Below are 22157 nucleotides of genomic sequence, written 5' to 3'. Positions count from 1 at the left end.
CTTAAGAGGTCTCTGACTTTTGTAGTATGGTTGTGTTGCTGGATATAAGGAAATAAGTTACAAATGATATACAATTGTAACGTCACAAAATTTACTGATATTGTTGTTTTTATTTCAAGGTTATAGTATGACTATTTGCCCTGTGGGTTCGTGGATGATTTTCTAAGTGTAATTTTTGTACCCCTTGCAGATGGTGATTTACTTCAGTTCATTAGACTACCCAGTGAAACCTCCACATTGGAATTATCTAAAAATATATTGGACGTCAGTGTACCTTTCATGACATCTCTGAAATTTTGTGCGTGTATCATATTTTCTGATTTACTGTTGGTTAAGAGGGTGAAGTGAGAGAGTGCAAAGATTTAATCTTCATAAATTTTACCAATGTAATTGTGTTTTATTTCAATGTTCTATAGATGTTTAGCATTTCCCTTGATGGAATTATTTACTTAATTTGTTTTCTGTTTTTCAGAAACTATCCTTGGATTCATCAGTAAGCCTGGTATGGTGAATATTTTTTATTGTTTTGTCATGGTCTCTGATTTGATCCATCAGACTTACAAAGCCTACATATTATATACTTCTCAAATCCTTGGCTCACCATACCAATAGGGAAGACTACAAGTTCATGAGTAGAGTCGGTAGTTGACTGGTGATAGACACATAGGGAAGTGAGATAAGAGCTATTGGTAAGTAGTAACTAAAGGCAATACGTATCACTGTTGCTCACTTATCAGTTTTCTGTTATTTTTTACTCTTTGCAATTCATGTGCTCAGCTGGGCAAGAAATTTCGTAGGTTTGATATGGCTGACAGGTTACCGAGGTTGAGGTGTGAAGCTTTCTCATATGCTCGAGCGATCAGGAAGTCCCATACTCACCTAAAACTTAGGTATTTTCTTTCCTTGGCAATTGTACTAGAAGATGGTGATCTCGGTTGGTAGATGATTATTGTGGTGGTCTTCTCCCTCTAAGATGTGTGCAATCCATTATTGAGGTCTTGGCTATACTACCTCCGTTCCTAAATATAAAATGTTTTGGTAGGCTAAAATAGTCTACCAAAACATCTTAAATTGTGGAACAAGGGTAACAACATTGAAGCATAGTAGTCCCACAGTACCAAAATTTAAGGCGCCTAAGATTAGTGAAAAGTTAAATCCTACTAACTTTGACCAAATATTAAGGAAAAAATATCTACATCTACAATATTGGATGAACTAATTGAGAAAGTATGTTTAATGGTGAATCTATCTATAATGATTTGTATTGTAAGTGTATTTTTTTTAGTACAAACCTTGTCAAAGTTAGAAGACGCTGAATTTTGACTAACCTTACACGCCTTACATTTTGGGAAGGAGGGAGTAATACACAACTTATTGGTTGTCAATTGTATGGCAGATGGACTACAAAAATTTGTCATGCATAAAAGATAGTTTCATATTCTTTTTCAAGGCGTAACTGCTATATTTGTGAGTTTCTAATATGTGAAAGACTTTAGAGACGTGCGTTGCACGGGCACACTTACTAGTACTTCTAAATGAGCGGTAGTTCTGAATCTTCTGGCTACAGCTGTGGGCCTTCCATTTGAATTGGCAGGATCGAGCAAGCTGGGTAGCTAGGAATATAATGCTAATTTGTTCGCCGCCTTTTAACGTGCAACTACGTAGGCGCACACCACGTCACACCGCGGCCTGCTTGTTCGGTCCGGGAATTAAGCGCATGGCCAATTTCCCATGCATGCATGAAAGTAGAATAAGAACAAAACATGCGTATCTCTTCCTTTGCTGGCGTCTACAGCCTGCGTGTCATTTCGGGCGACATAAAACCAAAACGAACCGAAGCAAAGCAATATCCCCAACTTAACTCAGTTTTCTGTCGTCAACAGAACTCGCCCTATTTTCTTGGAAAGCTATAAACCTCTATATTGTGAAATGTTTCTCATGAGATACATAATGCAAGATGTTTTCATACTATAGCTATATGAAATCATCGTTGTTGATAGTTTTTTCTTTAACTTTTTCAAACTTGTATTGTTTAACTTTTGACAAATTTTATACGCCTGGTTTTACGAATCAGAGTTAGCACTATCTTTTAGGTGGGGATTTTATTCTTTGGGTATTAAATATATACCGATTAAATTTTTTTTTGCAAGCTTTAAGTCGCCTGAGATTTTGGGCCCTTGACCTAGAGAAAAGCCCTCTAGGTTTCAATAAATCAAATTTTATACAACCAAGCACAACCATGGCGGTGGTGTCCCTGTTGCCGTTCTGCACTGTCCTCCGTAGTGTCGATCCCCTGCATGCTCTTTCGCCCATCTAATCCCTGCCCATTCTCCTCCATGCATGGACCTCATGTAGATTCGAAATTTGAGGTCGCCAATGTTGCCGAGCAAGGAAGACGATTGACAGGGGAAAAGGGTCAAGGTTCGCTGCTCCGACGAGCCAAGTTCATGGTCGACGGTGCCGAATCGGTGAGTCTGGGGCCGCCATGACCAACGGTTTGAGGTTACAAATTTGTGACAGCACATGCGTTCACGCAATATGTTGTGAACCCACACATCATATGTTGTGAATGTAACACGAGATGTTGTATGGTTTTCGTGGCATCTTCTACAAGTTTGTTTTTACTGATTTGTTGATGTTGCACGCGTCTGTTCAAAATGGTGCAAACATGTGTTTGTTTTGCCGCATTAAAAAATTTGAAATGTTGTGAATAGTTTTTTGCATGGGTATATACCTGGGCATGTGTCGGGCCGGGCCTCGGGCCGGCCCGAGGTAAGCCTGACGCAAAAAAATTCGGCCCAAGCCCGGCCCGGCTCGACCAAAAACCCACCAAGCCCGCCGGGCCGTCGGGCCGCGGGCCGGGCCGTAGTGTTAAACTCAGTTTTCGGGCTTCTTGGTTCCATTCAGATGAGCTTCTATTAATGAATTAACACCTCTTGCTGATAATAATACCATACAAACCCTATTAATCCTTGAACCGTGATGCACACCTCTTTATTTTTGAATTCCAAACAATTACTTAAGTAAACAACAATGAAACAATGAATATATAAGTAATAATAATATTGAATTTAAATAACAATAAAATGATTTTATTTTTTGGTCTTTTTTCTATTTAATATGAAATAAATAATATCTTTAAATCGAAAAATCGAAATTCCACAAATCATATGTCTAAATAGATCAGAAAAATGAGAGCAATCTAAATATAACATCAATATCATCATTTGAACCTAAAAATAGAGGAATCCAAATATGACGCCTAGTTTACCATCTGGCCAAAACGGTACCTCGGGGGATGCGAAATGGATGTACTGGGCTCGCTGGTGCACCGTTCGCCAACACGATAAACGGAACAAAATTAGCACATAAAGTGATGTGTTATAGAACTAAAAACATTTTTCGCGGAATTTATTGATCGACAGAAAGTGTACCCCTACTTTAAATTCGGTATGGCATGTGAGAGCTAACGACATGCAGCTATGAACATATTCAATTTCAGCATGAAGGCGTTGTTGCATGGGCGGCACCGTGCGCTGACGTCATTGATTACTGTAGCAGTCATGGCATGCCAGCGGAGCAGAGCACTCGAAGGGGGAGGAAGAAGGAGAATCGTGCTTCCTTCTTCTCCACTCGATTCGCCCCTTCCGTTAGCTCTCCCTCCCTGCTATATATGTACCTCTCCCGTGGCATGCAGTACATACCAGATCAATCACCTCGATCGCTCCGTCCGCCTGCGTAATAACAACAGCTAGCTACTTGCGATCGCTTCCATCGCCGGTGATACATCGATCAACAACTAGACCGACCGGCCGAGCGATCGAACCAGTAGCAGGAAGGGATGGGCGGCGGCGCTGGGTGGGGCGTGATGGAGGGGATGAAGCCGGTGGCGGGGATGGTGGTGGTGCAGTTCGCCTTCGCCGGCGTCAACATCTTCTACAAGCTGGCCGTGTGCGACGGCATGGACATGAGGATCCTCGTCGCCTACCGCTACCTCTTCGCCTCCGCCGTCCTCGCACCACTCGCATACTTCGTCGAGAGGTACCTCATCAGATCATCTAGCTATCCTTTCCTTTGCTACCATCGTCCCCGACCCCGATCGAGAACTCCAATTAAGTCTCCAAGTATATATATATGCTTCCCGATTACTGTACATGCATATGCATGCAAGTGTATATACTGACGTACGACATATTTATTTTTGTTTCAGGAAGAAGCGCACGAAGCTGACGTGGCGAGTCATCCTGCTCTCCTTCGTATGTGGCCTCTGCGGGTAAGCACTCATCATGCAACTGCTTTAGTTTCTATGGACAAAGCCGAACAAAAAGGTCGGATTGGCTGCCGGAATTTAGGTGAGGTGCCAGCCGACCGCTTTTGCTAGCTCCTCACTCTACATATCAGTGATATCACACACATCTTGGAGCAGACGAGTCTCATTGCATACTTGCATAGTATCGTCCTCAAGGGGTGCTCGCCGGCGGGCAGCACTTCACATTCCTTTTTTTGCATCCCTCTAGCACATGCCTGCAGCAACCACTTGACTGTAAAAGTGCACAACCGAAAGAACCCATGGATGGTATCCCCTGCTAGCTGCTTTGTCTGCCAAACAAACGAACTCCATACATCTCCACCAGAGTACTCCAGAACCAAGCATCATCGTGCGCGCATAGGGATGTCAGTAGATTCCCAGCGTATGTAGATGTTTTTAATTTAATGCAATTTTTAATTATAATTAAAACATGTCTAAGTTTTAATATACGGGTTTGCGGGATGTCCGCTTTGCAAGACTTCTCTGATTTAAATGGCTCTTTGGCAAACTTTCAACCATTTGTGGCCTCTAGGAAAAAAAATTAAAACTACTATTGCCCCTTGTAGTCGCGCCATGTTGGATGGCTTCTTTGAGTCACGGGAGTTAGCTATTTTTACCTCAGGATGGATAAAAACAGCTAAGACACGTCTCTTTGTTTGGCTACTTTTAGATCACACCATTTAAAATGGTTGGACTCAACGATGTCAAACCCTCTAAAAGAATTGGAAGACCCTCTAAGTCAAAAAAAAAAACAGCTAGATCACGTCATTTTGGATTGCTAGACTCAACGAAAACGAGCCAAACCCAACTGACATGTCATACAATTCAGTTAAACCATTCAATAAAACATAAAACATGATCAGAAGAGGAAATGCATTTTTGATCTTGGGTGCATATGCTTCTGCCACCAGAAAAAATAGTTTAAAATATTTAAAAAATCGAACAAAACATGCGCGCGTATATGTCGGCATTCTATGTGTGTATGCCAAGTTTCGCAGAAAACCGATATTTTTTGTGTCATGAGTAAAAAAGACAAGAAAAATTCTCGTGTAGAGCTTAATTTTAGCACCAAATTTTGTTTTTTACGCATAACACAAAATATCGATTTTTTGTGAAACAAATTTGCAAACACATAGAACAACAATATGTATGCGAGACATTTTTATTAGATATTTTTTACATTTTATAATATGTTTAAAATTTATTTTGTTCCGGGTGCAGAAACACCATGTCCGACTAGAATGGGCTATAGAAATTTTAAAACTCTGCAAGAGGATGCAAGTGGTTCAAAGTTTGTCAAAATGACTAAACAATCCACATTGCAAGTGGTCGAGACTCGGGAGTGGTCGTACTACATGAGGACTTGTCAACTCCACCGTATGCATGCTGCTCGAGCTTAACTAAAACCTCGCCGATCGATCCGCATGCATCCACGTACACGCACGTATTTACTTCCTTCTTGACTTGCGTATCCATCCATGAATACGACGTCTATGCATGCCTTTTTTTTGGTCCCACTCCCCATAGCCCGGATGTAGGCCGGAAATGGTTTCTTTGGACTCTAGCAAGCACTGCCGCTTTGCCAATGCTAGATCGGCACCTCACATACGTATACGTATACGACTATACTGTACGACGATCTCGTCTCGTCCACAATTCATGTTGCACATCCCTAGACTAGATATGTACGTACATAAGGAGAATATACTCGGTGCCATTAATGTCTTCGAGCGAGATGGAGCTGTGGAACTTGGTCACGATGAAGAAGATGAACACGTGTGTACGACGTGGCACATGAACGCGGGCCCATCCTACCGTACGCGCGTACAGGACAAATCTGTAGAACGTACGCGTCTCTTCTTGATGACTACGTACGTAGCATGTACGTATGCATTTGACGTAGTACTATTGAATACTGACTGACCGATCATGCGTTTCAATGTTGCAGGGGCTCGCTGGCGCAGAACCTCTACATCTCCGGCATGAAGCTCACCTCCGCCACCTTCGCCTCCGCCATGACCAACCTCATCCCAGCCATCACATTCGTCCTCGCCGTGCTCTTCCGCTACGAGGGCCTCGCCATCCGCACCGTGCCCGGCCAGGCCAAGCTCGCCGGCACGCTCCTCGGCGTCGGCGGCGCCATGCTCCTCACCTTCTACAAGGGCGCGCAGGTCACCCTCTGGCCCCCCACCCACGTCAACCTCGCCGCGCAGCTCGCCGCCCGCCACCACTCCTCCTCCCAGCCTCGCCTCGCCGCCTCGGAAGAGCCCAACCGCGCCATGGGCTCCCTGCTATGCACGGGGGGCTGCTTCTTCTACGCGCTCTGGCTCATCCTCCAGGCCAGGCTCTGCCGGGAGTACCCCTTCCACTACTCCACCACGGCGCTCATGTGCCTCATGAGCGCGCTCCAGTCCGCGCTCTTCGCGCTATGCTTCGACCGAGACCCCGCCCAGTGGCGCCTCGCCTTCGACGTCCGCCTCCTCGCCGCCGTCTACACCGGCGTGCTTGCTTCGGGGGTCATGCTCGTCGTGCTCGCCTGGTGCGTCAAGCGCCGGGGGCCGCTCTTCGCCTCCGTCTTCAACCCCATGATGCTTGTCGTCGTCGCCGTCCTCAGCTCCCTGCTGCTCGGGGAGGACCTGCACCTCGGCAGCGTGCTCGGAGCCGTGCTCATCGTCATGGGCCTCTACGCCGTGCTCTGGGGGAAAGGCCGCGAGGCGGCCGCCTCCGCGGACCACGGCAAGGTAACTGCCGCCGGTGAGGTCCCGCACATCGACGTCATCGTGCACCGTCATCTTCCTCCTCCACCACCACACCCTCTCCGCAGCAGCAACATCAGCAGTCTCCTCCAGCACCAGCCGTGGCGCGGTGAACGCCTTGGACAAGACGGGCCAGCGATCGACCGGCGAGATGAACTGGTCCCCGGTCGCCTTGGACAAGATGGTGATGGTTTGTTTGTGATCAGGATGCAAACTGTACCCATGGAACTAGTAATGGACGGGTAGTTACAGCTTGATTGAAATCTCTAGTGTAGGTACGAGGCTTGGCTTCTCTGGTTTTGTTGGTGTTTAACTAACTTTAGAGGATCAGAGAACCAAAGCTGCAAATTAAGATATGGGAGAGCAGAGCTGTAGTGAGGAACTGAGGCAAAATTGTAGTGCATTGAAGAGATGAATAAAATTCAGGCACATTTTTTGTTTGTTTTATCGGAGACAAACGGATGATTTCATTAAGCAAGTACTTAAGTTAAGATATAATGGTATGCACTACATCACACACGATGGTTCCATATTGTCCAGCATGGAATTCTACAGCATAGGGGTAAATGTTAGTGGAAGGTGAGTCTATGCTAAGACCCTTCGTTTAAGTGGTTATATGTTAGTTTTCAAAGGCACCAGGCGACACAAAAAAGGATCCCTCCTGCTTTTGCCTTCCGAGCATGAAAGTCCTAAGTTTCAGCCCGAAATCATCATGACGGTGACCATAAGACCGGTCAAACCGCTAGGGAGGAACTAGGTAAGAAGAGCTCATCCTTCAGCCCAGACAAACTTGAAGATGGCTTTGCTAGCACCTGCTTTAACCAAGTTGCACTTGTTCATCAGCATCTCTTCTTGAGCACGCCTATCACCATCCTTAAACACCACAAGAACTAACTTTAGTCCACAAAGATGTTAAGGTATTCTGCGAAAGGCAAACATATGGGCATGCATTGCTCACATTTCTTCTTACTTGTGTGTAGTGTTGTAAATGAAAAGAACATTTGCATAAGTTGAATAGAGAAAGAGGACTCACAAGCATGGCGTATGCCTGAGCAAGTGAGAGAAGAGTTGGGTAGAGACTTGTAACAGCAAGAACAGCTTCTTCTGTCGCTTGTGGCACCTGCTTTCCATGCAAAACTAATCAGCAAACTATGGCATCAAATGAACTAGCCGTCACAATTTGGTGAAGGTAACTGTTGTTGCCCTGTTACCTGCATAAGTTGAAGGGCAAATACATCGCTCATAGTGACCTTCTCAAGGTCAGAACACCTTTTCACAAACTCATCATAGGTCAGGCAAAGTCGAGAAGAATCAGCACCAGCAGAGAAGTTAGTGCTGTAGTAATCAATTATCGAGCGTGTGAGCTGGCCGTATTTCTTTTCAGTATCAGAATACCCAGTGGTTCTCTGGACATCAAATCCTTCAAGAATCTCAGTGGTAAAGCAGCTGAAATAAGAGACCAGAACAGTTAATAGGGTATACGCCTAACATCCTAAATGCAAGGAACAATATATGTCATAATAAAACAAGAAAAGGTAGAAATATTCAGGGATAAAATGTCACCCAGAATCCATGAACAGTGTACATACGCTGTTTTAACGCTCTCCGATGCATCTACAGTGTTTGGATCACCTTCAACCAGATATATTAGGTTTTTTAGCCCACATTTCTGCGAAGGGTAGAACAAAAGGAAGTATGGCATCAAAATGTTGCAACAACAACAAAAACTGCATGGATAACTATGTAACCCCTTAAGATCCATAGATATGAAGAAGAAATCAAGTTTGTTTGGGGGGCTCAAGCTTATGTCTTCTAATAACACCGGTCTGCACCATCTCATACCAAATGTGGGCTATGTTTTTTAATTAATGATAACAAAGAATAAGAAAAAATCTTGTCAGTTAAAATTAGGCTCACACCACATCAAATCATTGACAGGTCAACAACCCCATTCAGCACGTTGGAGTGAAACACCCCTTGTCATATTCAGCATTTCTGATCCCAATCATAGCCCTAAAATAAGCATGATATCAATACAGATTACACAAAGTTCTTTGTTTGAAGATGCCTCTGTGCTGTGAAACAGGCTTTATGACTATGACCATCAATTTAATTGCAACATAGGCCATTGGCTCATGACCAAAACAATATTTTGCGTTGACACAAACGGATCAGGATTATCATAAGAAACAAATAATACTGTAGGAGATGAAATTTCTTATCACTATCAGTGAGAATTGAGAAACTGAAAGCATAAAAAAGAAATGGGGTAGTTAATATGGAAGGTTTATATACTAATAACAGAAGTCAAAGCTAGTTCCGATGGTACCTTCAGCCTTAATTTTTGATCTTTGTATCTGTTGTCCCTGATTGAGCCAACTAAATCATCCACACTTTTTCTTTCAACAATGAAATCAAGAACATACTCTGTGTGAAGTACTTTATGGTGAGCAATCCAAATAGCATCTCCAACAGGCAAGCGTTTCATCTGGATGACATGGTTAAAACAGAAGGATCAGCACCACTTTCTTTGGAACATTATACAAACAGCTCAATCTATGCAAAACATCTTTGTTAGATTATTTTATGCAATCCCCTTATGCACAAGCAAGCGAACAGTGTGCCAGAAAGCATCAAGAGAGTGGGACAGGGACCAAGCATATGAGACAATTAATCCAACAGTACAGGGCATTTAATTTTAACTGTGCTGATGCATAGGAAATGACTTTTAGCAGTGAATATTGGTTATCTGAAGAAATGTACAAGGATTGTAGGCAGAGCACTACTGAATTAGATACACAAGCAAAGGAAGGGAGTAGGTGGAAATCAATAGGAGTTCACATAACTATGAAGGTAACGAACCTTAACAGGTATACCAAACTGCGAGCGTATGTTATCAACAACATTTCTTCTAGCACGGCGCCTGGACAAAATGATGGATGATTAAATAAGACATGAAAATTGATTGGCTGCAGTGATAATCAATTTGCTTCCTACGAAAATGATTTGGACAAATATAGTCTAAAATTTATAGTATATACATGTCAATGCATCAAACATTAAAATTTAAGTAACAGAAGATAACAAAACGCACTGCTTAGAATTCACGACTCCAACAGAATCTGGACAAGTGAAAACCCTTTATCTTATTCTAACAAAATAATTATTAAATGTGAAGAGCAGAATGCTCTTGTGAATCATTAGGAAAGCGAGAAAAGAGACAGATGCTCCCAGACCTGACTTACTTAGCATCCTTAAAAGATAGGGGAAGGGGGTATTGTATCATTCACACCCTTAGAGCTTGCGTTCAGAGTTATCAGAAAAATTTCGAACTTCTCAAATCATATTGATAAATAAAACTTTGGAGAAAGTGCAGCTAAAGGGACATATAATTTTGATTTTGTAAGACATCCTATTATGATCCTACTTAGATGAGAGACAACTAACGTGCTAAGTTAACCAATAAATCATAAGATACAATCATACAAACCCAAGAGTTTCCCGATCATCCAATATAAGCACCACTTCATAAGCTTCCAGAAAATTCTCAATGGAATGACGAGGTGGCATGGCTAATAGAAAATTTTCAGCAGAACCCTGGTGGTGGAGAAGGAAAAAATATTGCATTATGCTCCATTTGAAAATGAAAAGGGTACGATTAAGGGAAGTCAAGTGTACCATTGCACTAAATGATTGCTGTCCGAACATTCCTCGAGATGAAAGAGGAGCATCAATAGGTCCCTTGCCTGGGAAAATAAAGGAATTAACGGAAAATACCAGAAGAGAGTAATACTCCACTTATTGAGTATCTTATCATCTGCAAAGAAAGCATACTGATATCAAAGGAACTGGAACTGCCTGCTTTCAATTTTGGAGGACCACTCCTTTCAGCAAAATTTTCAGAATCTGCAAATAGTAATGATATTTAATAATAATGTTACAGGGGTAGAGTAATAGGTTATTTGGAAACTCGTGATAAATAGAAAACCTATGAAACAAATCACAGGATTGCTACCTTCATATGGTTCATCAGAATCTGAATCGCTGAGAACAACTTCAGAATGATGGGTTGAAGGTCCTACAGTATCGTCTAATCCAGACCGTTCAAGACAATCACGAGCAGTCTTTTCACCTTCTTCTGTTAGCATATACCTACACAGACGCGTTCAGTAAGCCCCAAGTTATGCTTGGTATCCCAATAGAATGTGAGTGCTTAGCAAATAAAGCCGAAACTAGACAATAAAATGTAAACTGAACAGAGTGTACTTCTGCTCCTATGTGGGGCGAAAATAAACATAAGGGAGATAATTTCAAGAGCAAAATACCGAGAGATGGATCCAAGGCCTGCTTCTATTCCATCAATAGAGAATTGTACTAAACTCCTAGGAGTCTTGTACTAAACTCTCTCTCTCTCTCTCTTCAATGAAATGAAAAACAAATGCCTATTGCATTTTCTTGAAAAATAGAGAATTAATGGAATACTGCACATAGCTGTATCTTTGAACATATGTTTTCTTAATTTTCTCACAAGATTAGACAACATTAAGTATTCCCCAAAGTGCATACGAGAATTGATTGCCTGCTAGTAAATATATGGACACTGTGGCACTACATCAAACTTCCTCCGACCAAAAGGGTAAAATAGAACCTTTGCAAGGTAAAAGTTTAATTGTTAGAGAACCCATATAGCAATCAACAAAAACACGTCAGGGATTAGCCTGCTTTCTGGAATACAGTTCAACCACACTCAGAGCAAAACAGGCATAGGCTGTTGTATCTGTGCGTGTGATGCTGAACTTATTTGAAGAACATTGATCAAATAATCTAGTGCCAACACAGATACTCTTAAATGCATGGGTACCCTACAACCACTCCAAGTCAAGTTCATGTTTGATTTGTTGGATCCAGCAGGATCAACTAGCTCTAGTTTGAGCCACAAAAGAATAAGATCAGAAATACCTTGATCTGAAGATGATGCCATGTCTCCTCTTGTTTAATTGCTCACACCAAAATGGAGCAACTTGTGCTTGATTCTTCCCAGTGCTTTAGTGCTAGCCTGATCGGTGGCTTAATTTGTGTGAGAGAGAGAGTGAGAGAGAGAACTGAGAGCAGCCGTGTGTACTCCCCTCTTCTAGGGTCATTTGACCCCTTTATATATGTTTAGCACTATGCACTAGGGGAACCAGCACCGTTGGATCAAAATCGATGTCTCCGATCAAGACAACACATAAGGATAGGTGGCCATTTACTGTAGCACCGCCCTACTGTAGCACCGTCCTACTGTAGCAACCCAAAAAGATCTGACCTAGGAGAGCAGCCTAGATCACCAAAATATCCAACATTCTCCCCCTTGATCGTAAGGCTGATCATTATAAGCTCATTTTTTCAACAAAATAATGTACTAGGACGAAAAGATTATAATGGTCTGTTAGGTACCATTTAATCTAGTGACTATAGCACATTACTTCATATCAAAATGAACCTCTTTAATTTATGAGCTCCATAAACTTTATTCACATCATATATTAACTTAATTTACATAATTCTTTACATAAACATCATAAACATTACAGACTCATCTTTTGATAAAATGGTACACCAAGACAATAGGTTACAACAGTCAATTAAGTACTGCTAAACCAAGTGACTATGGTTCCCATCTGATCTCAAAATGAGCCCCTTTTGGGGAGATGGTGCCATAATAGTTCCAACTTCTCCAGGATTAAAAGCTTTCAACCAAACCCATGCCGGCAACATGCTCTCTAAATACGCTGGGTGGTAAGCCTTTCGTGAGCGGATCCGCTAACATAAATTTAGTACTAATGTACTTGATATCTATTGTTTGATCCTGGATTCTATCTTTCACAACAAGATACTTAAGGTCAATAAATTTGCCACCGCACTTGACTTGTTGTTACTCGCATAGATCATCGCGGGTTGATTATCGCAGATAGAGTGAGAGGCCCGGAAATGTCGTCAATCACTCTTAGTGCTTAGGGATAAAATTCTTCAACCATACCGCCTGCCGGTTGCCTCATAACATGCTACAAATTCTGCCTGCATTGTCGACGATGCAAGAATGCTTGCTTCGAGCTTTTCCATGATATAGCTCCTTTTGCAAGGGTGAAGATATAACCTGATGTGGATTTCTTAGTATCAACACACCCCGCAAAATCAGCATCTGAATAACCCACTATTTCGAGATTATCGTATTTCTCATAAGTAAGCATGAGGCCTTTAGTACCTTGCAAATAACGCAAGACCTTTTTAGCAGCCTTCCAAAGATCCGGACCTGGATTGGACCGATATCCGCCAAGCATCCCGGTCACAAAAGCTAAATCGGGCGAGTGCACACTTGTGCATACATAATACTCCCAACAATTGAGGCATAAGGAATTGACTTCATCTCACAGATTCATAATTATTTCTTGGGCACTTTGGAAAGTCCCAAATTTATCGCCCTTAACAATAGGAGCGGTAGGCCGAGCACTTATACATATTGTACTTTTTCAGTACCTTTTCAATATATGCTCTCTGAGATAGCCCCAAGATCCCTCTGGATCTATCCCGGTGAATTTCAATTCCTAAAACATAAGTTGCTTCACCGAGATCTTTCATATCGAACTTTGAAGACAGAATCTCTTGGTCTCCATCAACATATTTTTATCACTGCGGCCAAGAGTATGTCATCAACATATAATATCGTGAAGATATAATTACTCCCCCGAACTTAACATAAACACAATTGTCCTTCTTATTTTCCTTAAAACCAAATTTCTTTATGACTTGATCAAATTTGAGATACCACTCTCTTGATGCTTGTTTCAAACCATAGATGGATTTCTTGAGATGACATCCTAAATGTTTATTTTCTTCCATAACAAAACCTTCCTAGGTTGTGCCATGTATACATCTTCATGTAAGTCACCATTTAGAAATGCCGTTTTGACATCCATCGATGTAGCTCTAAATCATAATGAGCCACGAGTGCCATAATTATTCTGAATGAATCCTTCGAAGAGACGGGTGAAAAAGTTTCATTATAATCAATCCCTTCTCTTTGAGTGAATCCTTTTGCCACAAGCCTTGCTTTAAACCTTTCGATATCACCCTTGGAGTCACGTTTGGTCTTATAGACCCATTTGCATCCAACTGTTTTGGCTCCTTCGGGGATTTCTACTAAGTCCCATACATCATTAGTGCTCATGGACTTCATTTCATCTTTCATAGCATCGAGCCATTTAGACGAATATTCACTTTCCATAGCCTCCTTAAATGAGGTGGGATCATTATCCAACACCGGCTCATTTGTATCCTCACTCATGTAGGTGAGATAATCATCGTGAATAGCAGCTTTCTAGCCATTTGTGACCTTCTAAGAGGCTCATTATTCGGCACATTAATAACAGTTTGAGACTGATTATTTTCAATAAGAGCATCATTAGATGTGACATCTCGAACGATCGCCGGTGTATCGAGATGTTGCATTAGCGACACGTTGCCTTCTTGAATACACTCGTAATTGCTGTTCTTGGTCCTTTTGTTGTCCGATTATGTGAGCACCATCAGCTACGGGAGCCGAAACTTGAGGTGCAATTTCGCATGTACCTGAAACACCGCTCTTGGATTACGGGCATCGGGACATATTCCCGTTTTTCCTCCAAGACTATTTCTCTCGGGAGTCATGCTCCCCCTCATCATATCACTTTCCAAGAACACAGCGTGTCTTGTTTCAACAAATTTCGTTGTCCGATTTGGACAATAAAATCGATATGCTTTAGATTTGTCGTGATAACCAATAAAATGGCAATCGACTGTCTTGGGGTCTAATTTTCCCATAACCGGATTAAAAATCCTTGCTTCAAAGGAGACAGCCCCATACATGAAAATAATTCAGGGTTGGCTTTTTCCCAGTCCATAATTCATACGGTGTTTTGGGTACCGATTTAATGGGAAACCTGTAAAGAATATGTCCTTCTGTTTTAAGTTCTTCCATCCATAAATTCACAGGTAAAGTGGAGTGGCTTAACATACTCCGCACCATATCCATAAGTGTGCGGTTTCTCCTTTCACTACCCCGTTTTGTTGAGGTTCACCCGGTCTTTGAGTATTGGGCGGCAATGCCATTTTCCCGTAAGAATTTTGCAAATGGTCCAGAATTTGACCATAAGTTGCATGTCCGCCGTAGTATTCACCACCACGATCGGATCTTACAACTTTAATTCTTTTATTACATTGATTTTCAACCTCAGCTTTGAAAATCTTGAACTTGTCTAATGCCTCTGATTTTTCTTTGATTTGATAAATATATCCATAACGGGAGAAATCATCAGTGAACGTTATGAATGAATTAAAACCGTCCACCGACCTCACATTAAACGGACCACATATATCCGTATGAATTAATTCCAAAACTCCCGTGCTTCGGTTTGCACCTTTCTTAATTTTCTTGGCATATTTTCCTTTGATACAGTCGATACAATGATCAACATCCGCATCCGAAAAATCAAGAGAAGGAAGAACTTGATCTTTAATGAGACGCTCAATCCTCCCCCTCGAAATATGGCCTAAACGATAGTGCCATAATTTCGAAGAAGTCTCATTATCATTACGTTTGCGTTTGGTACCGACATTTATATTTGAGGTAGAACCCACATTATTTATATCATCACAAAGGGAAATTACATAAAGTTTGTCTTGTCGACAGGCAAGACCAACATTATTATTGTCATACATAATTATACACTGCTTATTCCCAAAGTGACACTCATAACTATCATCATCTAAACATGAGACGGAAACTAAATTCCGTTTCATCGAGGGTACATAGAGAACATTATTTAGCTGAAGCTTAAAACCGCCATGAAGTGTAAGAGTGAAGTCTCCAATCGCCTCGGCATAAGCTTCAACACCATTAGCAACTCTAATTGTTCTTTCCCCTCTTTTTAGGGTCTTCCTCATATTGAATCCCTGCAACGAATTTACAACATGAATTGTTGCACCTGAATCAATCCACCAAGTATTGGTGGCATAATTAACATAAAGGGATTCTTCAACAACGGTAATAGTGCTCGGTACCTCTTTCTTTGAGCCATCTCTTGAAGCCAAAACAATCCTTTCGCCTATGCCCACCTTTTCCACAAAAGTGGCAAGCATTGGAATTATTTCCTTCAAAGATTAGGCGCTTTTTCCGGCTTCTTTTCTTGTGAACCTTTTGAGGATTGGCCTTTTTCCTTGAACTTATAAGGCTTGGGCTTCACATATTCATTCACAAATTTTCTATACTTCTTCTTTTGTGAATGACCAAACCGATTAACATGATCAATTCCGTCACCTTAAGCCTTTCTTCTTCTTGCACACATCGCGCCATCATCTCATCAATCTCCCATTTAACATCCATCGCATTATAGTTGATCATAAATGGATCAAATTGGGGAGGCAAAGATGACATAATAAAATGGACGAGGAAACCATTAGAGATTTCCATCTCCATTGACTTTAGTTTGGCGGCCATGTTGCACTTTTTCATAATATGCTCTCGAAGACTTCCAGTGGGATCATATTTTTCATCAATTAGCCTTCTGATAAGACTTGTTGCATAAACTTTAGAAGACCCTTTAAATTGATGCTCAATTTTTGCAAAGTACCCTTTTCTTTGTCTCTCACAATCAGGAAGGGCTCCCCTCATACTCTGTGTAATGGAGCCCTTTATCATCATAAGGCACTTGCGATTGGAGTCATCCCACTTAGTCTTAATAATGTCATATTCCTTCTTGAGGGCTTCATAATTTTCATTATTTTCTTTAGGCACCTCGGGAGGATCATTAAGGAGAGCATAATCAATATTGAGTAAGGCCATAGTGATCTCAAGCTTCTCCTTCCACGTGACATAATTGCTGCCATTTAGTCGTTCGATGCCATTTAGCATTCCAAAGCAATATTAGAGACATTAGTTCTTTAAAGAAAAATTCAAAAATGCTTTAGTAAGCATCATCATAATCATCATTAAAATTTTATTGATCAAATTCAAATCAGCTTTGGCCAGAGATGAAAATGAACAACAAAATTTTGTGGACAAATATTCATCAATTAGCTTTGGCCAAATTGATAAATAGAAGCCACACATTAATGATCCTCATTCATTATTTTCTTTTACCGACCCGGTTCACATCGGCTTTGGCCAGTGAAACAGGACCAATAAAAGAATTTTGCGGTTAAAATGCCCGTCAAACAACTTTGGTCGAATGACAAGGCATAAAACCACACTTTATTTGAGGATCCATAAACTTTATTTTGCAAATGGAAGCATTATCACATAATAATTATAGTGATAAATATCACCATAATTCATTAATCATAAATAAACTAAATAATAAAAGTAATATCAACATGTAAATTAACTAAGCATGACAATTAAAATTGTGGCCTAAAATAAACATAATAAGCATAATCAATTCATCCAGAAAAAATAGCCCCGAAAAGATATTTATTTCAGCCCTAAATTTTTTTTTTTTTTATTATTAGCATAATAATCTCATTTAATCGCCAAAATTGGCCCACCAAAGATTTGCTCCCCCGATCCCCTCTTGGGCCACAGCCCATTTGCAACGCCAGGACCACCCGAGCCGTCGGATGCAATCCGATGGCCAGAACGACCCCGGGCCGGATCAAAACCCACGCGTCGTCGCCGCCGGCTCCCCACGAAACCCTAGCCCATTTACCTTTCTTTCTGCTCTCCTCTCCCGACAAGTTGGCGACGCCGCCGCAATAGCGAAGACGGCGAGCACCGCGCGACGGGGAAAAAGCTTCGGCGTCAACCGAGGCCCTCTCGCCGGAGTTGCGTGCGGCTTTGGCCGCGCGCGGCTCCGTCGAGCGGCTCGGGCGGCGCCCTGTGCGAGGCAAGCGTGCGCGTGTGGGCGTCCCCGCGACGGCGACTTCCTTCGCCGAGAACTGCACGGTTGGTCTCCAACGGCGTCGAGCGCGCGAGAGCAAAGCGACGACCACGATTCAATGACAAGAAGGTCGCTCGGGTTCGAGTCCGAGCACACCTTCCAACATAAGAAGATGGCTCCGATGCCGCCGTGGCCGGACGACGACGAGGCCCATAAGGTAAAGTCCGCCTTGATCTTGATCTTGAATTAGGGTTAGGGTTCCTTCAAATTTGGGGAATTTCGTAATCTAGGGTTTCGGAATTGGGAAGAAGTGCTTAAATTCATCATTATTTATTCATTCCCCTTTAAAGAATCATGCTTAAGCCGAAACCACAACTTGATTTCAGAGGAGAATCTTAAGGGATTTTAACTCTAGGGTTTCTAGGAATTGGGGAATTTGAAGATTTGCAAGAATCTGCCTTAATCCCCTTCATATATGCTTAAAACCGAGAAAACCCTAGATTCACTTTAGAACTTTTAGGGCTGTTACTTAAGAAAACAGGGCTTAAACTTAAAACATAATTGATAACCAGGAAGAACAGCCTTTAAACATAAGCATAAAAAATTCTTTCACAGAAGCAACTTGGGCATATGTCTTGACTTGGTGACAACATATAAACACATGGGTATGTGCATATGCCCCTGATCTTGATTTTGGCTTGATAAATCAAGCATGAATCTTAACATAAGAGGGCTCAAACTTAAGAGCTAGATGCTCTGATACCATTGTTGGATCCAGCAGGATCAACTAGCTCTAGTTTGAGCCACAAAAGAATAAGATCAGAAATACCTTGATCTGAAGATGATGCCATGTCTCCTCTTGTTTAATTGCTCACACCAAAATGGAGCAACTTGTGCTTGATTCTTCCCAGTGCTTTAGTGCTAGCCTGATCGGTGGCTTAATTTGTGTGAGAGAGAGAGTGAGAGAGAGAACTGAGAGCAGCCGTGTGTACTCCCCTCTTCTAGGGTCATTTGACCCCTTTATATATGTTTAGCACTATGCACTAGGGGAACCAGCACCGTTGGATCAAAATCGATGTCTCCGATCAAGACAACACATAAGGATAGGTGGCCATTTACTGTAGCACCGCCCTACTGTAGCACCGTCCTACTGTAGCAACCCAAAAAGATCTGACCTAGGAGAGCAGCCTAGATCACCAAAATATCCAACATGATTATCATATTATCATTTAAGGAAGCTCTTCCTAAAGAAAGTTCACAATTAATAGCCGGCAGTGCTGCAATAATAGTAAATTATAAAGCAATAGTCAGTGGAGAAAAAAGTAATAATTCATGTAGGGTGTAATACATGCATATAAATGTGTGGGTCTATATCACTAAAAATCCAATGTGTGTGATGTCTGAACCATACATGTTTTACTCCAAATAAATGACACAAAAAAAGCAGAAATTCAGATGAGCATAGTACATTACTTTGCAGGGCTACTCCACTTCTCCACCAGTTTTTTAGAGATTAATTTGTTAATGCAGCTCCATCCAGTGTACCAGTCATTCTGAGAATTCCCTGGTTTTGCTCTAGTGTTGTTTGGCCTGCTCATAATACAATGGACATAATTAGTGATGCACTAAGAAACATCAGCTGAAATCAGCAACCATATGATACACTGGATCACTGAAACTGTACCCAATAGCAGATTCTGAAAGACCACTGGCTTCAGCGGCGTCAATAAGCTCCTGCTTCATCATATAATTTTTGCCTCTTACCATTTCCCTGTAAGGTGGGTAGGGCGGGGGTCAATTTTTCTCATTGTTTCCTCTTGCATATTCAGGATTCCTTAATTTTCGTACTTCCTTTCATTAAATGTTGTTCTTTTTCCTAAGGTACCTAATTCTTTTGTTTTACGAATAACAAAATGAAGGTAAAATAGACCCACAAAATCATACCTGTAGAGTGTGATCACTATTGCATAAGGAGCGGAATTCTTCCGTGGCACATATTTTCTTTCATTCACTGAAGAAAAAAAAAGTAGTCTTTAAGGTCGAATAGAATAAACATGTTGTCATAAACTTCAATTGGTGAAGCAACTGAAGAGCAAGAAGAAAGAAAACTGATACCCTTTCTACTGCTGTATTACCTTCTTGAGGAGACAAATCTGGGCTGGAACTAGGAAAAGAGTCTTTCATGAAGTTAAAGACCCAATTTTCGACGCCCCTGCCAAGAAGAAGCAAATGATCAAACTAATATAAAAATGTAGAACTTATGGGAAATCTGGTGAGCACGGGGAAACAGCTGGTACTAGATATATTCCACACAGTAATCTAGGAGCAAAAAATTCTGGCACTCATTAACCACGTAAGAGAAAAGGGATAACCATAGCTCGGAATAATATGGATCCAAACTAATGGCATGCTGGTATAGGACTTCCGAGTTGAATGTAACCTAAAGGGATATGAATCAATTTAGCAACAGCAGGCTCAGAGATATAGGTGGGTATTATCCTAAAATCGGTTTCAGTTTCACAATGCACCTGCAGCAAATCAATGGTGAGATCAGTTGCAAACAGGTAAAACTCATGCAGACCAAATGCATCATGAGTTCAAGCCGAAACAGCTCAAACCCCCCCCCCCCCAGCCACACAATATCCACCAAATCCAATCCAGACCCTGAGTTGACCCACCCAAACCATCGACATTGTTTTTCAAAACAAATAAAAAACAGCCCATGTATCTCACAACGTTCATTATCGGCCTCTGAACGCCATCAACATAAGTGCAGCTTGCTGCCGAATCAGTCATGCACTGACCAAAATCGACCAAACCCTAGCGTCACTGCCAGTTTCGCCCCAACAATAAGAGAAGATACAGTTAGAATTCTGTATACTTGGTGCGGAGCAGGTCGCGGGAGGTCCGGATGGGCTGCTTGGCGGCGCAGACACCGCGATAGGCGGCGGAGAGGTCGAGCGCCTGCTGCCCCGAGAGACCGCCCGGCTGCTCCGCCATCGAGCGGTGCTTCTCGAGGATCTTGCCCGCGACATCCTCGTTCTCCGGGAGATGCACTTTGCGCTTCTTCGGTGCCGACGGCGGCGCCATCTGCGTCGAGGGTGGCGAATGGGATGGGATGGGATTTTGACTAGGATTTGGGGTTTGGGAGTGGGGAGGAAAAGCCCGCCATCGATGATTTGGAGGTTTGATTTTTACGATCCAAAATTTGAGGGACGCAGCGACTTTGAGAAACAAGATTGGCCCAGATTCCAAAATTAAATTGAAAATATTCAGAAAAAATAGAAAATAATGTAAATCATAAATGTTTTGTTAGATATTACAAGAAAGTTCAATCCATTTGAATAGCTAGTTTGTGATTAAATACTACTCCCTCCTTCCATAAAAGATGTCTCAACTTTATTAAAATTTGAATGCGTAATGTCTCAACTTTGTTAAAAATTTGAATGCATCCATTTAAATTTTAACAGCTAGTTTGTGGTTAAATACTACTAGTTCTTCTTACGGACCGAACATAGAAAACTATTAGTCACAAATTAATCACTCAAATGAATTGAGAACTTATCACAATATGAATGAAACATTTACAATTTACTATGATTTTTTCATATTCTTCTGAACATTCTAAAATTTTGAGTTCAAAATCTAGGTCTTGGTTGGATGGTAAATAGGGGTTTGAGATTAGTGACTTTGCTTTGGTGACTTTGTTGCATCCCAATTTGAGGTCCACCGACATCGCGGGTCCTATAGTTATGCGTATGTGATCTATCTTCGGCTTTGATTGTGATATCGAAGTTGTTCATTGTGCATGGTGTTACAACCTAGTCCACCCAATGTCTCTTCCAAACATGTTCTTTTTTCTCTTCTTTTTATCATTTTGGCTATTTTTATATAGGCAATACCGCTAACTAAATTTAACACCCAAATAACTTATACAGTAATTGAAATATTAAAATGCCATAATTTAGAAAATAATTTATATTTAAATTAAAATATTGTATTCAAAATGAATATAGTTTCCAACATAAGACATTGAAATAAGATGAGAGGACTACTCGTCTTCTTTGGAGATTACACGGTGAGAAGTTAGGTCGGAGTCCACCAAATTATTTTGGAATTGAACATGAGAAGTTAGGTCAGATTCCACGATGTGCAACGAGGAAATGTAGGAACTCTTTTGGCCCAGACATGGAGTCAATC

The 22157-nt window shown here is 41.5% G+C and overlaps 2 protein-coding genes across 3 annotated transcripts; one reads left to right on the top strand and one right to left on the bottom strand.

Moving 5' to 3' along the window:
* Positions 1-3687: 3687 nt before the first annotated feature.
* LOC127345730 (WAT1-related protein At1g68170) lies at positions 3688-7555 on the top strand. Its single transcript, XM_051372234.2, has 3 exons — positions 3688-4041; positions 4211-4273; positions 6258-7555. The coding sequence occupies exons 1-3, from the start codon at positions 3842-3844 to the stop codon at positions 7309-7311; spliced, it is 1317 nt and encodes a 438-aa protein (XP_051228194.1). The 5' UTR covers positions 3688-3841; the 3' UTR covers positions 7312-7555.
* LOC127345729 (crossover junction endonuclease MUS81) lies at positions 7531-21163 on the bottom strand. Of its 2 annotated transcripts, none has more exons than XM_051372233.2 (15): positions 20839-21162; positions 20093-20169; positions 19902-19968; positions 19642-19728; positions 19431-19547; positions 11081-11217; positions 10900-10971; positions 10744-10811; positions 10556-10662; positions 9928-9988; positions 9395-9553; positions 8655-8734; positions 8277-8511; positions 8099-8185; positions 7531-7938 (listed from the first exon to the last, which is right to left on the bottom strand). In XM_051372233.2, exons 1-15 carry the CDS (start codon positions 21045-21047, stop codon positions 7834-7836), a joined length of 1668 nt encoding a protein of 555 aa, XP_051228193.1. In that variant the 5' UTR covers positions 21048-21162; the 3' UTR covers positions 7531-7833. The 2 variants fall into 2 exon arrangements, with proteins under 2 accessions (XP_051228193.1, XP_071684781.1); XM_071828680.1 differs by having other exon boundaries at positions 7876-7987; positions 20839-21163.
* Positions 21164-22157: the final 994 nt, after the last annotated feature.

Source organism: Lolium perenne, chromosome 3, assembly GCF_019359855.2.
Source record: "Lolium perenne isolate Kyuss_39 chromosome 3, Kyuss_2.0, whole genome shotgun sequence".
Classification (NCBI taxonomy): domain Eukaryota; kingdom Viridiplantae; phylum Streptophyta; class Magnoliopsida; order Poales; family Poaceae; genus Lolium; species Lolium perenne.
The sequence above is the reverse complement of the archived record's forward strand: the minus strand, read 5'-3'. Positions and strand labels throughout refer to the sequence as shown.